Genomic DNA, 17628 nt, shown 5'->3' with positions numbered 1-17628 from the left:
CAGTTGAGTATGTTTCAGCCTATACTTCAGTTGAGTATGTTTCAGCTACTTCAGTTGAGTATGTTTCAGCTACTTCAGTTGAGTATGTTTCAGCCTATACTTCAGTTGAGTATGTTTCAGCCTATACTTCAGTTGAGTATGTTTCAGCCTATACTTCAGTTGAGTATGTTTCAGCTACTTCAGTTGAGTATGTTTCAGCCTATACTTCAGTTGAGTATGCTTCAGTTGAGTATGTTTCAGCCTATACTTCAGTTGAGTATGTTTCAGCTACTTCAGTTGAGTATGTTTCAGCCTATACTTCAGTTGAGTATGTTTCAGCTACTTCAGTTGAGTATGTTTCAGCTACTTCAGTTGAGTATGTTTCAGCCTATACTTCAGTTGAGTATGTTTCAGTTGAGTATGTTTCAGCCTATACTTCAGTTGAGTATGTTTCAGCTACTTCAGTTGAGTATGTTTCAGCCTATACTTCAGTTGAGTATGTTTCAGCCTATACTTCAGTTGAGTATGTTTCAGCTACTTCAGTTGAGTATGTTTCAGCTACTTCAGTTGAGTATGTTTCAGTTGAGTATGTTTCAGCCTATACTTCAGTTGAGTATGTTTCAGTTGAGTATGTTTCAGCCTATACTTCAGTTGAGTATGTTTCAGCTACTTCAGTTGAGTATGTTTCAGTTGAGTATGTTTCAGCCTATACTTCAGTTGAGTATGTTTCAGCTACTTCAGTTGAGTATGTTTCAGCCTATACTTCAGTTGAGTATGTTTCAGTTGAGTATGTTTCAGCCTATACTTCAGTTGAGTATGTTTCAGCTACTTCAGTTGAGTATGTTTCAGCTACTTCAGTTGAGTATGTTTCAGCCTATACTTCAGTTGAGTATGTTTCAGCCTATACTTCAGTTGAGTATGTTTCAGCTACTTCAGTTGAGTATGTTTCAGCCTATACTTCAGTTGAGTATGCTTCAGTTGAGTATGTTTCAGCCTATACTTCAGTTGAGTATGTTTCAGCCTATACTTCAGTTGAGTATGTTTCAGCTACTTCAGTTGAGTATGTTTCAGCCTATACTTCAGTTGAGTATGCTTCAGTTGAGTATGTTTCAGCCTATACTTCAATTGAGTATGTTTCAGCCTATACTTCAGTTGAGTATGTTTCAGCCTATACTTCAGTTGAGTATGTTTCAGCCTATACTTCAGTTGAGTATGTTTCAGCTACTTCAGTTGAGTATGTTTCAGTCTATACTTCAGTTGAGTATGTTTCAGTCTATACTTCAGTTGAGTATGTTTCAGCCTATACTTCAGTTGAGTATGTTTCAGCTACTTCAGTTGAGTATGTTTCAGCTACTTCAGTTGAGTATGTTTCAGCCTATACTTCAGTTGAGTATGTTTCAGCCTATACTTCAGTTGAGTATGTTTCAGCCTATACTTCAGTTGAGTATGTTTCAGCCTATACTTCAGTTGAGTATGTTTCAGCTACTTCAGTTGAGTATGTTTCAGCCTATACTTCAGTTGAGTATGTTTCAGCCTATACTTCAGTTGAGTATGTTTCAGCCTATACTTCAGTTGAGTATGTTTCAGCCTATACTTCAGTTGAGTATGTTTCAGTTGAGTATGTTTCAGCCTATACTTCAGTTGAGTATGTTTCAGCTACTTCAGTTGAGTATGTTTCAGCCTATACTGTCAAAGTGGATTTGCCTGTATTTGACATGAAAATCTGTGCTGTTTTTTTTTCTTCTAAAAAGTTTTAAAAAGCGTATATGGTATGGATGCCACTATAATGACAACACATTGGTTAATACAGATCTAAATGGGCAGAGAAAGGGAAAGGTGTATGTTAAGTACACGCATGTGTATGCCAAAAATGGAGGCTGAGAGGGTGTGAGAGGTAGCCATGGGCAGTATGACAGTGGACAGTGATCAGGGCAGTGTTATCGTTGACTCTGAAGGATTATGAATCAATAACTGGAACAAAACTACAGATTTACATTTGTTTTTCTCATTCAAAACAAGACAATGTTTCTTGACAGCTAAAGGTTGAAGTAGTAAGATAGGTTAAGACATGTGTCACTCATTCCCAATAAGGATCATTCCATGTCAATTCAAACAGAGGCTCCTGCAATGAAGATTCCAGATTTTCCAGACCAATTGCATTTATAGATTCAGGCACAACCTGTCTGTCAAACTGACATGTCAATCAGAAAACGAATGGGTATGTTGTTAATTATAATAGGCCATCAATTATTTTTGAAAGAAAGTGCATTGTACTTGCTGAAACACCTACGCCTTCTAAGCAGTATTTATTTGGTACCTCACGGTCTATTCCCACAGTTCTCGGGGGAACTCCGTTAGCTGTTCTCTCCCGATTGCTAACTTAGCCACTCTGGCCAGCAGCAATAGTAGGAGATGTGCCTAGTCCTGTGGCTAGGCTTGCGGCCTTTATTTGATTTTCTTCGTCTGCAACGTGTGTCGCTCTAGACTAGGTTGTGTCCTATTTCCTGCAGTTTTGCAATTGATGGAAGGGACTGTCACGTAGCATGTTTAAACTCCTTGGGTCCTCCTTAAACATGCTTAAGCGGGGTTGAACCTGATTAAGCGGGGTTGACTAACATGCCAGCATTGCGTCGGGTGCACATGTTGAGTTCCTTAAAAGGTAAATGTCCCCATAGGCTCACTACCACCCGAAGAGCTTTTGGCCGATCTTCTGTGTTCCATTAATGAAGAGGACAGAATCTGACTGGCCCGTGCTGCCTCCTCCTAGCCAGATCTACTCGTCCACCTCCCAGACAGCAGGAGCCCGACACACGGCCTCCTCCTAGCCGGAGCCCAACACACTGCCTCCTCCTAGCCGGAGCCCGACACACGCTGTCCATGTTCCAGGTGTACCATGCCAAGCTGGAGGAGGACATGTAAGGCATGTTGGGTAGGGGGGAGCCTGTTAAGGAGATATGGGCTGAAATCCACTCTGTTTCTGACTACTTTATGCTCACCACCCGCCGCTCCCATCAGTCCACAGGCTGGACAATGAGCTGAGCCTGGCTGTGGTTTCAGTCTGGCCCAACCTGTCAGACATGGGGGATCAGGACAGAGTGTGTTTTCTGGATCAGCCCTTCACCCCAACAGGCCTCATGGCTCCAGCTGTGCCTGCCAGGCAGGTGGCCTTTGAGGAAGACCTGAGCCCTCTACCAGGTCAGAGTCAGGCCACTCCCCTGCCCAATCTCAGCCTGCCAAAAGGCTCGACTGTAGGTGTTTCAGCAACTTAGATGCATGCGTCTAGTTCCCCATTTATGAGCTGTGTCTCATCCCGTTCCTTCGGAGACCCAAGGTGTCCAAGAAACGGGACGTTTTCCCCACCACTAATGAAGGAAGAGAAAACACGGAGCTCCCTGACATTCACTGTGTCTGTCCCCAACATGCACGAGACCACTGAGTTTGGTATTGTGCTTACACAATTGCAATTACTATGGCATCCTGAAGCCCTTCTTTTTTAAGTAACGAGTTCATCCTTGAAATCAGACGGTGTTATGGATACTGAAAAAAAACAATTCTACCTAACAAGCCAAATATTTTGGAAATTGACATGGAATGACCCAAGAGTTTTCTGGATGCAGGTCTGTAAAGTAATTGTTCCACAGAATGGCCAATACAGACTTATACCACAGACATATATGTCAGTTATCACATTATTGCTCTTAAATATAAATAATTCACAGGGAATTTGAAAGATGTTATCAATCTTAGATTTACAGCAGGGAGAAAATCACAGAGATCTCTAATAATAATCACAATACTTTACCACAGCACACACAACTAATCTCGTCCAAATTTAGACACAATAGTTGTAACCAGATTATTCTGGGGAAGGTACTGATAAGAAGCACATTGACATGTCAAGACTTGACTCTATGGAATCTTACCGGGAGGCCTTTCACTCCGGGCTCACCCTTGGGTCCTGACACTCCCTGAGGACAAAAAGGAGTTAAATCCAACATGATGTATTTCACAAAATGAACAAAAAGTCAAGTTATTTTACATGTTATTGTGATAACTGACTGTAGTCATTTCTGAACATAGTACACAATGGGTTAAAACCTCTTTGTTGAGTCGCCTTCTGAGCAGCAAAAGCAAATTAAATGGAAACAGAGGAAACGTGGCTATTGTGCACAGACGTTGTCACTGGTATAAGATCCTTCTAACCAGGTTTATAATAAGACTGTGGAATAAGACCCGTGTGGTAGCCATGCAGCTCTTCAAGAAGCTGCAGCTGGTCTTGTGTCCAAATTCATATGGTGGATGATAAACTTTACCCTAATTATTTATACACTGTTAATGATTTAATACATAGAAACATGTTATTGGGCATCTTACTGGATCTCCTTTGAACCCTCTATCTCCTGGATATCCCAAAGGTCCCTGGAAAACCAAGGTCAGAATGAAAGCACTCATATACTCATATAATAAATCTCATCTAATAAGTGATGGGAAGATACATGAAGGTAGAGGTCTACTCACTCGTTCACCCCGTTCACCCTTTGGCCCAACTGGGCCCTGCACACCAGGAGTCCCTGCCTTTCCCTGGAACACAAAGGCACACACAGAAACACCTTCAATTTAAAACAAAGTCTAGTCACTTTGTTCATCTGATGTGCTAATCATCAAGCATCACAAGAAATGATTATTTTGACAGAGTATTTGAACAGTTTCACTCTTTAACAGTGAATGGTCGGTACCCCACGCTACATATATAACATGGATTTTACAAGATTAAACCAGGATTAGGTGGCTTTAAGTTAATACATGTAGCCTACATAATTGTGATAGGTGCCACGCCTCACTCGGCCTCCTCAGCCTGTCATAACGTGGTTTCCACAGTTTCAAAAGAATTGTGCCGCTAGTGCATTTTGATTTACTTACACTCAGTCCCATTGGGCCAGGGGGTCCCACCGGGCCAACTGATCCTGGAGGACCTAAGGCAGAAGACAGCCGGCCATCAATTATCAACAGAAGGAAGCATACAGCAGTCAAAGCTTCAATCCATAATATAATCCATAACATTAAACAGCTTTGAGTCATTATCTTCTTAACAAAAAAACTTTCGCATATGTACAGGATACGGTAGAAAATAATGCATAGAGAATAAACAAAACAATGGACACAAGTCCCCATTTAAAAACCTGAAATACATGAAATATTAGCCCTTTTTTCCACAAGATGTAAGCTTAGTTAATAACACAGTAGGTGAAATATCACATTGAAAACACAGATGTGATCTTAGCACTAAACAGAAGATTACTTTTTGTTGAAGTGAAGAGACATCACAGCACATTCTAAGGCAAAGCAAGAGCAGGGGATGCCAAATCACAGCAGGGACACTAATCCGGAGATATTCCACAGCTGGTCTAGGTCAAACTTTGTGAAGCATATCACAGTGACATTATTTACAAAAATATGGATTTCTGAACATACAACATACATAACAATCATGGTGGTTCAGGATGTGTGGCCCTTGGCCCTATTAATACATTTGGATCTGGTCGTAAAAGGGGAAAAGGTATTCCACTTTTTTATGTATTAGTAAAAACATGCATAATGTCAACGCAACAGAATGAGTTTGCATAAAGATGCTACATGTAAAGAAACGGCCTACCTACGGCTCCTGGGGGCCCTTGGGGCCCTGGCACAGATGCCCCCCTCTGGTCTGGAAATGCATTAGAGAGAAGCAGGTCTTTCGACCGGCCTGTATTTGATGTAAAAGGAAGAGAACTGTTAATGATAATAAAACTGACTGACGGAGAAGCAAACTCCAATCCTGTCCGGTCACACATATTCAGAATTAATAGTTTTATGGAGTATGGAATCATTATAAGAAATAATGTGTGCCAGCAAATATCCTAAATATTGACCCACCACCTGCATCTGGGCAGTTTGAAAAGTTATATCAGATATGTTGATGAACCTGCATTGTGTAAAACGTAGTAGTGAATTAGAAGAAGCGTAGCTTTTGCCAGACTGAGCACTTTTCCCAAAATGGTGGCAGTTGGGCAAATTGACCTTGAGCTTTGGGGGTAAGATGAACAACTAGTTTACAATAAGTTTAGTCAAATACTTACATCGGTACAATGAATAACTTACATTATACTTCATATTTTAGAAGAAGAAACACAGATAGTGGCTCCATTGGCATGTGCGTGTAGCCCTAGTTTGTGTTTACCTTGTGGATGACGTAGAAGCATCACTCTTGTTTTACTATTTTAAAAAGCATTTTCTGTATATATGTGATATTATTTATACATGAAAAGATGTTCAATTCCTTGTGCTATTGGTTGGGGACTTCCCTAAAAAATATAGTAACTGCCCAACCATAGATCCTGTCTGTAGCCCACAAGTGTTAAAAACAACAACATGAGCCAACACAGCGGATTTGAAAGAAGCTGTGCCTCTCAAAATTAGCTTCCCTCTGTCTAGCAAGCATTCCCAATTGTCAAGTTGGAGCTGAGATCATTTTGTCTTTAGTTTCCCCCCTCTTCTCTACAGGGCGCTGATAGGCTCCAGGGAAGTTCTAACAAGCTCCAGAGATGTTCTGAATGTACAACATTTGTGTAGTCAGCAGCGCAGTAAGCAAGTTTTGAAAATGATAGGAAATTGACAGGTACTGTAATACCACGGTTCACATGAGCTTACTGAACCATAGGGGGTGTACCGAATGGTTCGACAGTATGCCGTGTACCGTTGCATTCCTAGTTAGAACACATGCCACTACCAGAGACAACAACAGATACACCTCAAGATACACCTCCACAAGATTTCACGTATCTCAGTTTTAGTTCAGGTTAATTCACAACCTCAGCCACCGGCTCTCTTTTTCAGCAGCCTCAGACAACTCCTTTTTGTGACCGTCCTCAAAAAACAAAATGCAACAGAGGTGTTGTGGTTCATAAAGCGACAAAGCCTCCAACATCCATCTCCACTGGACTTGTCCGTGCTTGCCAACCTTGTTGCCTCGCTGCGTCAACCGGTTCCACACACTTTAGCTTCTTCCTTTGAAATGCTTCCTCAATTGCAATTGCATTGGTCATTGTTAACTCAAAGTAAACAATGGTCTCACACTCAGAATACACCACCATGTCTAGTCTCATAGTAGTCACAACAGCACACTGTGGAACCTGAAGTTGTCTACCAACATCAGCCAGCACTCTCCAATCCCGTGTTTTCCCCCATTCTCCAGTCCTGTTTGTGCGGGCCTTTTGTCCACTTTTCTGCCCCTCTCACTCAAAAGAAATCCTACTGTCCCTGTCATTAACTGGCAAAGAATTAACCTCAACTCGTTTATTCTCAAACAAACATTCAAATGATTTTAAAACTCGATTATGTTCAACATCCGGACAAAATGTGTTTTTATGAACCAACATGTTACAATATTGTTACACAACATGTTTATATTATGTTTGTCTACAGTTTTGAAACTTGAAGATGATCTGCCAAGTCTCTAGGATAAAAAAAATGTTGCAAAGTAGTTGTAATATTTTTCATGAACACCAATAAAATAAGCAGAATGGGGGATTCAAGGGCTGCTTTTTTATGGGGGAGTCACAGGTACCCGGGGTTTAACCTGTAGCTCAGGTCTTCAAGATCTCATAGAAGCCTCGAGGGGTCCCTTATTGTGTGGATTAACTTAAGCCTGGAGTTATGTATACTTTGGAATTTTTCAACCTGGGCCTTATATGGGGGTAATTATGATTCTTCTTCTTTTCGTTTCACTGAAGCGTGATAGTTAGATGGCCGTTTCCCAGTTCTTTACACAGTCCTTTGCGTTTTTGTTGAATACTGCAAGGTCTTTTGGTTATTATGATGAGGTTGTTGTTATTATCATCTATTTTCTCCGCTAAAAGTGTTCATGCAGCAAAAACCGCAAGGCCCAGAAACACGAAACTGGGCTGGTGGGTTTGAGATTTCACTCACTGTTCAGGCCCATCAAATGACACACAAGTTGTCTACCAACATCAGCCAGCAATCTCCAATCCCGTGCTTTCCCCCATTCTCCAGTCCTGTTTGTCCACTTTTCTGCCCCTCTCACTCAAAAGAAATCCTACTGTCCCTGTCATTAACTGGCAAAGAGTTAACCTCAACTCTTTTATTCTCAAACAAACATTCAAATGATTTTAAAACTTGATTATGTTTTACATCCAGACAAAATGTGTTTTTATGAACCAACATGTTACAATATTGTTACACAACATGTTTATATTATGTTTGTCTACAGTTTTGAAACTTAAAGATGGTCTGCCAAGTCTCTAGGATAAAACATAACAGAAGCAAATAAATAATAAATAAAAATAAATGAATAAATAAAACTTAAGAGGGTCAATAGTGTGCTTGCTTACACATTGCTGTGTGATTGAGCAATAGTACTAATGAACATGTCCATACCTTTGCCATGCTACTTGCAAAGACTTGGCCTATTTCCTTGTGGGGATCCAGTTCCTTGAACAGCCTTCATTAAAACGTAATATAAACTTTTCAAGACTTTTCTTGTCTTGTTATCAGTGTTTAACCTCGTAGCTTCAGTGAAAATTAAGAAAAAGGCATGGAGATGGAATATTTTACACGTTGACCGATTGGCTTTTTTTAGATTGCCGTTGAAACGTTCCCTGTGATGTTTTATCGCAAAATAATGTAATGAATATATCCCTACATAGTACTTTACAGCCAATTTGTCTGGTCTTTGATAATATCAGTTTACTATGGATAATGATTCACAGATACGAATTGGAAACCCCTTTGAACATTTAAGATGTGACAAGTGGAACCCTGAATAGATCTAAATGAACTGGTCAATCAGTTGACTGAAGCTTTGCTGCTAATTCTACTTTAGTAGCCTGTAAACGTTACGAGTCATATTACTTTCCAAATAATAATGACTATCTCTCATTCACTAACAAATTAGGTGAGATGATTTTTATTAAGTGATCAAATGCACTCTACATTTTGTTTGAGTTATTTCTATTTATTCAGTTTTTCTATGTTCTTTAGAACTGTGACAATGCATCTTAATTCTGGAAATAGACCTTTAGTCATTCCCGTGACGAAGTGATGTCTCTGGCTTACAGTTAACCCCTATTTCTCGGGCTAAGCTCTGTCCTGGACCTTTCTCAGATTCTATTATGATTCTATTGGTTCTCTGTTCGGTGTTCTCAAAGAGATAGACACACAGTCAGGGCTTCTTCCACGATGTTTTTATTCTATTTTATATACTTTGTACGTTCTTTCAACTATGTTCTTTATTAACTTTTCATTATATTTGTATCTCTTCACTTGTCTTTAGCTTTCCTTTGAATGTTCATTTTGGTCTTATTTATGTAAACACATTGAATTGCTAATATAAATAAACTCGCCTTGCATGCTGGGAGGTAGACAGTATATACAGAGAAAAGAGAATTGTGTTCCATCCAGATTATGGTGTCCAATCCATTATGTTCTCTTACATTTCTATCTTTCTTTACTTTGCATATCTGCATACATGTGCATATAATGGGATGTAAATTCAGAACGGTTGTTTCATTAGAGGTAATTATTACAGTGCAATGTCATTAGTAATTATGACAATGCAATGTCAATATACTATATGTGTGAGAGTGTGTGCATGTGTATGACATTTCTGATGAGAAACCTTGTATAACCGGTATAAATATATGAATGAGGAAAATCTGGCAATACCATAACATGTGTATGCATGCCTGTGTATGTGCTTCTTTACCTATGTCTGGCTGCGGAACAGGGGCTGGAGTCCCAGGAGGGCCAGCAGGGCCAGGAGGGCCGGGCAGACCTCTCTCCCCTAGGAGACCTGGTGGTCCACGGGGTCCTTGAAAAGAAACAAAGTAAAGGTTTATGAACCGATATAAACATAAATATCGGTTTTAGTTATACACAGGAAAAGATGCTAAATTCATTGTGCTATTGGTTGGGGATTTCCAACAGTGGCCAGTCGTCTCACTGTCACATGCAAGTACTCATAGCCAGCAACCTAACCAATACAACAACTGCCCAACAATATATACAACAACAGCAACGTACAAGTGGCTGGAGACAGCTGCAACCTGCACCACATGTTGGACCAGGGATCTGTAAAGGCCCTCATTCACAATACAACAATACAATCATCATCAGGAATGAGTTGATCCTGTTGAAAGCAAAAATATTTACCCAGGGGTCCGGGAGTCCCTTGTGACCCTGGCGTTCCAACAGGACCCCTCACACCTGCTTCTCCCTTTGGGCCTGGGGGTCCCTGAGACCCTGGTGTCCCTTTGAGAGAAAAGAGAGTCACACTCCAGCTATACATGTTTTAATAGATGCAGGATTCACACTCCAGCTATATATGTTTTAATAGATGCATGAGTCACACTCCAGCTATATATGTTTTAATAGATGCAGGATTCACACTCCAGCTATATATGTTTTAATAGATGCATGAGTCACACTCCAGCTATATATGTTTTAATAGATGCATGAGTCACACTCCAGCTATATATGTTTTAATAGATGCATGATTCACACTCCAGCTATACGTGTTTTAATAGATGCAGGATTCACACTCCAGATATATATGTTTTAATAGATGCATGATTCACACTCCAGATATATATGTTTTAATAGATGCATGAGTCACACTCCAGATATATATGTTTTAATAGATGCATGATTCACACTCCAGATATATATGTTTTAATAGATGCATGATTCGGGCAATGCGAGTTGTAGGACTGAGGAGGTTTCAGAATAAGGGATTGATAAGTATCCCCCCTCTCTCTCTCTCTCCCTCTCTCTCTCTCTCTCTCCACCTGATTCAGAATAAGGGATTGATAAGTTTCCCCCCCCCCCCCTCTCTCTCTCTCTCCACTTGATTCAGAATAAGGGATTGATAAGTATCCCCCCTCTCTCTCTCTCTCTCTCTCTCTCCCTCTCTCTCTCCACTTGATTCAGAATAAGGGATTGATAAGTATCCCCCTCTCTCTCTCTCTCTCTCTCTCTCTCTCTCTCCACATGATTCAGAATAAGGGATTGATAAGTATCCCCTCCCTCTCTCTCTCTCTCTCTCTCTCTCTCTCTCTCTCTCTCTCTCTCCCTCTCGCCATGCACTCTGTCTTCCTCAATCATTCTACACCTGACCTCCATTTCCAATGAGTTCTGAAACTGCCTGTATCCGTGGACATCGGTAATTAGTTTGTTCACGGCTCTCCACATCTCTGGATATTGACCTTAAACTGTGTGTCCTTCTGTGAGACTTAATTACCCATTCAATCATCCTTTGAGTTTTTTTCTAAAAAAAGCTGTCATATCTGTTACTGAGTTCCTGTCCAGGACATGTGTCTGAAACAGTTTGTACAGTTTATATGTTGTTTATTTTAATACCACAGAAGTCCACTACTATTCCTCAGTGGATAACAATTCTGACATTCATTGCATTCAGACTACCAAATATTAAATACGTAGGGTCATGAAGAAATCTGCATAATAATGAATTTGTGTGATTTTGTTCCTTGTGATACTAACCATCACGGCCAGGGCTTCCATCTCTGCCTCTCTCAGCCTGTGTGCCTGTGGAAAGAGAATGATGTGTTATATCTGTGGTGGGTTTAAGGATGTTATATCTGTGGTGGGTTTAAGGATGTTATATCTGTGGTGGGTTTAAGGATGTTATATCTGTGGTGGGTTGAGGGATGTTATATCTGTGGTGGGTTCAGGGATGTTATATATGCAGAGGTCAAAATTCAACAGATGGTTCATGACTTACAAAATAGTATTCATTGTAGCCTACATCTAAGAGATATGTAATGTGCAGTCAATGGCTGCCCCAATACTGTTTATAGCAACCCCAATCTTGACAATAAGAGACATCACATAAATGTTTCTGATTCTCTCCCTCCCTACCTTTCTTTTGTAAAGTTTTTGGCCGATAAAAAATATTAGTTTGAGGAGGAAACAGCGTGTACTACAATCGGGGAGGGGACTTATATTGCCTCTGCTAAGCGCCCCAATCCCTAATATCCAGTAGATCCTGCTATGAAGGAGGGACACATTGTGTATTCTGATGCTGGATGCCGTCTCTGACTCGGGTGATCGATATGACAGCCTTCACATTCTGCTATCGGATGTTTCCTGATGACCACATCTAGCAAAAACACGAGTCCCGAGTCACAAGTTTTTTTCTTTTTTTTAAGGGGTAGGTTGTGTCTGAAGAGGGAGGGGTTACAAGTCCTCCCCCTCCTCTCTGCCCCTAAGTTTGCTCCGTGGAAAGAGAAGGAGGATGCATTCGAAAACACAATGGGTTGAAAAACCCACATACACAAACCATGGGAATGTGCACACACATAGTCCTACGACAAGTTCTATCCAAAGATTGATTCATTTCATTTGTTATTAAATACAGTATTACAGAATCAACAACTAACTTCTTTTTCATCCAGTGTCGCCAGCCAACATGTCAAGCCAAACATCACTTTGAGATGGGAGAAACATACCTACAGAGCCCCGTGAAGCAGGAGACCCTTTGGCCTGAGCGGTAGCCGTTCGAGTGGATTCTGATGCTGATCCACCTTTGGCTTGAAGGTGGTCCTGGGAAGAGGCGGGGTCAGTGAGGATCTGAACCTGGAAATGGAACACAGTGTCAACATTACGATAGGATTTCCTGATACTGTTACAAAAGTACAGTACCAAATACAAATTATGAATAAATAAATACACAACAATTGTTGACACAAACAAATTGGCATCACAAAATAAGAATGCAAACATAAAAATGATATTATTTATGTGTAAATATATGGACACATTGCAGTTATTTGTCTCAATTAACAGTCTAAAGCACTTTACTGTAATGTAACATTACAGCATAAAAGAGTTACAGACTTTGCAAGTCAAGTGGAAGCCTAGTAGCCTCACAAGTTTCATAAGAATACCACGAATATTTTTACCTTTGCCTCCAGAGTCCTTAGGCGGTCAGACAGGAAAGTTATTTGACTACAATTCAGACAGCCTACAACAGAGCCAGGATAATAATCAGTGATGGATCAGCGATTGGAATACCAATGCCAAGTTCAACAGCAATGACAAGCACCCAAGAAGAACAGCAACTCTGACCACAATACTCTAGAGTGACTCTGGAGTGAGAAATGGCACAATACTCAAGAGTGCCTCTGGAGTGAGAAATGGCACAATACTCAAGAGTGCCTCTGGAGTGAGAAATGGCAGACAAAAGCACTTACTTTGCATCTCCCCTGTCTGTGTAGGTCTGGTAATAGAGTTCTGTTTTCGCACAGTCTCCTGGGCCAGTAGCTGGTTTTCTGACACTGTAGAGGACCGAGACAAAAGGAGGTTTTAATTATCGTAAAGCAGGTTAAATTTCAGATTAAAACAACGGCGGCGGGCAATCTGCGATTTTACCTAAGTGGGCCGCGTTTGTAAATACGGTTCCATGTCTTTACTCACATGTTGCGTAGAAATGACGCCTGAAGTGGGCGCAATTCTGAATCTAGCCCTAAATCTGGCCCTGAATCTCATGGATTTTCTGTCCCAATAGCGTAGAATAATAATTAAAGTCCATTAGACTCCTGTGCAGTGCGCGTTAGAAACGATCACGTTCGCAGTGTGTGGCTCACTATGTCTGTGTAAACACCCATTTACCAAATGCCTCACAAATGTAACAATATGGTTGCACATGTATTGCACATGTTGTATTTTGTGTGTATGTGTAGGTGGTGGGGATGGGTCCATGTAACGCTTATCAGTTACATTTTCTAAATCACAAACGACACCATTTTTTCCCCAAGCCTAGAGGGCACTTGACCTTGTTTTTTTTGTCCATTGAAAGGTTTCCTATCATGGCATCATGAAACTTCCTCACTCATAGGAGCACCATAGAGGGTGCTTAATCAATCTATCATATCTCATAGAGGGCGCTTAATCAATCTATCATATCTCATAGAGGGTGCTTAATCAATCTATCATATCTCATAGAGGGCGCTTAATCAATCTATCATATCTCATAGAGGGTGCTTAATCAATCTATCATATCTCATGGGATCACCATAGAGGGCGCTTAATCAATCTATCATATCTCGTAAGAGCACCATAAAGGGCGCTTAATCAATCTATCATATCTCATGGGCACTGCCAGATGCTCCTTTAGTTAATCTCAGACAAATCCTAAAAAGCATCAACAGAACTTGTTTTTCCTGAAGACATTACTCCAGACATTCACGCCCAGTGAGTTGGAACTACATGCATCACACATTAAGGCATTTTTTACAGGCATGACATAATACTGTGACTCCTTTGTGTTATATAAAGCTCAAACCACATAAAAGAAAACCTCAGTTTGCACTTTGCAGTGTTGTTGTTGTTGTGTGGGTTAAAGGGGAAATAAATGTTGTTATGTGTGGTCTATATGCAGTAAATAATTGAAATTGAATTGAAAAAGTTTCTGGTTTACTAAAAACAAATGCCAACGTTGTGGATCTATAAAGTGGCTTAAATTAGGATGAAATCTCAGAAATGCTCCTCCTTGGGTTTGAAGTTTTTCCTCCCAAACCAAACTGACTAGATGTCAAACCCAGCATCGGATGTGTGTGATGCTAGTAAGTCTCCTGGTCAGCTACACCCATACAATATGTTGACCAAGGAAATCACACTCCTGGCTCTTCTTGCTTAATAAAAAGGAGACAGTGTGTGCATCCACTGACAGTTGGTTATAATTTCAGAGTTAAGATACTCATGCACTTTATTTTGCGTGTGTATATAAATGTGCATATGAGCTTCACTCCTGGGTGTTGAGTCAAGTTATAACAAGCAGCAAAGGGAGTAACGCCTCTGGGTGACCACCACATACACTATAACTGTCTGTCTGGCTAGGGGTGTTATATCTGTCCTGGCCACAAGACATCTCTGAGAACCACAATTGCTCCAGCCTCTCCCTCTTTTGTGTGACCACAGGATACATCAAAATAACACAAGCATACCAAAAGAAAATAAACTAAACAGAAATAAAAAGATTAAGTAATTTCTGCACAGACAATCCAAGTTGCAAGATCCAAGTCAGGTTTTGGAATCAGAATGAGCTGTCAGTGCATTACATGGAAATAAGGGTTGAGGTTTGTTTAGGGTTTCCCTGAAACTTCGACCACACAAAGAGATCCAAACAAAAAGAACAGTTGACAAAATTAGACAAGACAGAGAACCATTAACAGAAGGAGCAGAAGTGAACTCAGACTCAATGCTCCAGCTCACGCTCAAGACTTCATTACTACACAGGCAATGTCTCTGAGTGATGATAGTTTATATTATAAAACATTACCACCAAAAGTATTTTCCAATTATATTGTTCTTGGAATAATAAGATTACCCATGTGCATCAGATAAACAACCTCCTTATCAGATTAATGTCTGTCTTTCCAGGTTCTATGGACACCAGTCACCACATTACTTTCTAGCATTATAAATCTATAAGAAGGTGGCCACTGATCATCTATTTTTATTGTGAAAATGTATGCTCTACTGTATTTCAAGAAGCAAAATAAGTCATTTGCCTGTTAACATTAAATTAAATTGATAAATTACAAATTGAAATATACTACTTACAGAAGTATTCAAACCCTGTGCTTTTCAAAACAGAGGTGACACTTATTTGACCTTAACTGATCATAATTAGGTGCTCCCTATGAGTGGTTAAAGTAGAGATCTCCTTCTGGATATAAAACCACTCTGTCTAAGGGTCATTAGCCAGGTTGTGGAATAACAGAGACAATGAAGACTAAAGAGACATGGGGATTCAAATGCTTTAGTGAGGAAAAACAACACATCCAAGGAAGACTTGAACTGGTGCGGGAGACCACCAGAGTCCAGCCATCACCCTGAAACATCTACAAAGACTTTAACTGGTGAGAGAGACCACCAGAGTCCAGCCATCACCCTGAAACATCTACAAAGACTTTAACTGGTGAGAGAGACCACCAGAGGCCAGCCATCACCCTGAAACATCTACAAAGACTTTAACTGGTGAGAGAGACCACCAGAGTCCAGCTATCACCCTGAAACATCTACAAAGACTTTAACTGGTGAGAGAGACCACCAGAGTCCAGCCATCACCCTGAAACATCTACAAAGACTTTAACTGGTGAGAGAGACCACCAGAGTCCAGCCATCACCCTGAAACATCTACAAAGACTTTAACTGGTGAGAGAGACCACCAGAGTCCAGCCATCACCCTGAAACATCTACAAAGACTTTAACTGGTGAGAGAGACCACCAGAGGCCAGCCATCACCCTGACACATCTACAAAGTTCATGGCTAGAATTAGAATGCAGGTGTATGATGATCTTAGCTTTCCATAAAACGAGCCACTATGGGAGGCTGTCAAGAAGAAGCAATTATTTTAAATCTGATGTGAGAAAAGGTTGTTATGATCAGATGAGACTGATGTAGAGCTGTCTGGTCAATCCTCAAAATGCTACATGTGGCATACATCTAACACTGTCCATGTCTCATCCCTGTAGTGGAATATGGGATCACACTGTGGGAGTGTTTCTCATGTGCAGGGACTGGGGAGTGCATTAGAACTGAAGGGAGAATGAATGGAGAAAAGAAATCTACACAATATCATAAGACAACTTGTTGCAGTCTTGGGAAGGGGTTTACCTTACAGCAGGACAATTAGGGGAGAACTGGGATGAGATATGACACTGAAATTCAGTATTTTATTCTACAATCCTATACGCTAGATCAACGTGAAATGTGATGCTCCACTTCGTTGTTCAATAAAGGTTTACAGACATGTGGTGTCCGTGATTGAACGGTCAGATTGTCTCTGGCTACCACCTGTAAACTGCAGAATGAATGAAACTGAATGGACACCATGGCGGAGTTGGAATCCAGTCATGTTTTGAAGAGGTAGGGACTGCTAGTCTGTCTCCTAACCATCTGTGCCGCCATGCTGCTGGTGAATCAGCCAATAATGTAGTTCATTTGTGTTGTGTTCCCACAAACCAGCCACACCCACATTGACTTCTGTGAGTAACAGGTTAACATAGATGACTGTGTTATCTGGTGGCAGTAGCCAAGGCTATTAAACGCTGGTGTAAATTTAAGCTCATTTATATGATCCCCTATTTGTCCTGATTATGTATTTATAGTCTGCGTTCTTTAGCAATTCCATGTCTTTGTGGTGTGTTTGATTGCAGTAGTGAACCCAATGGAAAATACAGCTTGCCTAGACCCAGCTGAATGTGTTCATCGTGTGACTCGCTAGGCTTCTATAGCTCTAGCCTAACCACGAACTCAAAGCTGTGTGTATACATACATCATACATATACCTCTGCATGAAAAACGCTTTATAATACTCCAAAAAATCAACCACTGATGAAATTTACAAGGAAACGTGTAAAACATTTTAGAGGAAGATTAAACTGCCCTATGTATTTATCTGAGGATGTATGTCTTTCACCATTGTATATATAAGTATAAATAAGTATCTTTTGTAAACAAACAAATGGAGATGACTTTCAGGGGCTTGAATAACACTGTAACTGCATCTGAATCGTAATATTTGACTAGACGTGTGTATCTCAGGCTTTCTTTTCTTTATTAAATGATTT

General features: G+C 40.5%; 1 protein-coding gene across 2 annotated transcripts in view; it reads right to left on the bottom strand.

Annotated features, from left to right (window-relative positions):
• emid1 (EMI domain containing 1) overlaps positions 1–17628 on the bottom strand; it is a 43962-nt gene that overhangs the window by 8185 nt on the left and 18149 nt on the right. For both annotated transcript variants that reach the window (XR_006152484.1, XM_031570054.2), the window contains exons 4-14: positions 13245–13328; positions 12954–13015; positions 12501–12627; positions 11533–11577; positions 10186–10284; positions 9740–9844; positions 5633–5722; positions 4900–4952; positions 4498–4560; positions 4354–4398; positions 3903–3947 (exon numbers count right to left, since the gene is read on the bottom strand). Coding sequence is in view for 1 of the 2 variants with exons in the window: in XM_031570054.2 (XP_031425914.1) it covers positions 3903–3947; positions 4354–4398; positions 4498–4560; positions 4900–4952; positions 5633–5722; positions 9740–9844; positions 10186–10284; positions 11533–11577; positions 12501–12627; positions 12954–13015; positions 13245–13328 (818 nt within the window). In the remaining variant the exon portion in view is untranslated. The remainder of the gene's footprint in view (positions 1–3902; positions 3948–4353; positions 4399–4497; positions 4561–4899; positions 4953–5632; positions 5723–9739; positions 9845–10185; positions 10285–11532; positions 11578–12500; positions 12628–12953; positions 13016–13244; positions 13329–17628) is intronic.

The sequence above is a fragment of the Clupea harengus genome, chromosome 7 (assembly GCF_900700415.2).
Source record: "Clupea harengus chromosome 7, Ch_v2.0.2, whole genome shotgun sequence".
Classification (NCBI taxonomy): domain Eukaryota; kingdom Metazoa; phylum Chordata; class Actinopteri; order Clupeiformes; family Clupeidae; genus Clupea; species Clupea harengus.
Note: the sequence above shows the minus strand (reverse complement) of the source record. Positions and strands in the feature narration are given on the sequence as shown.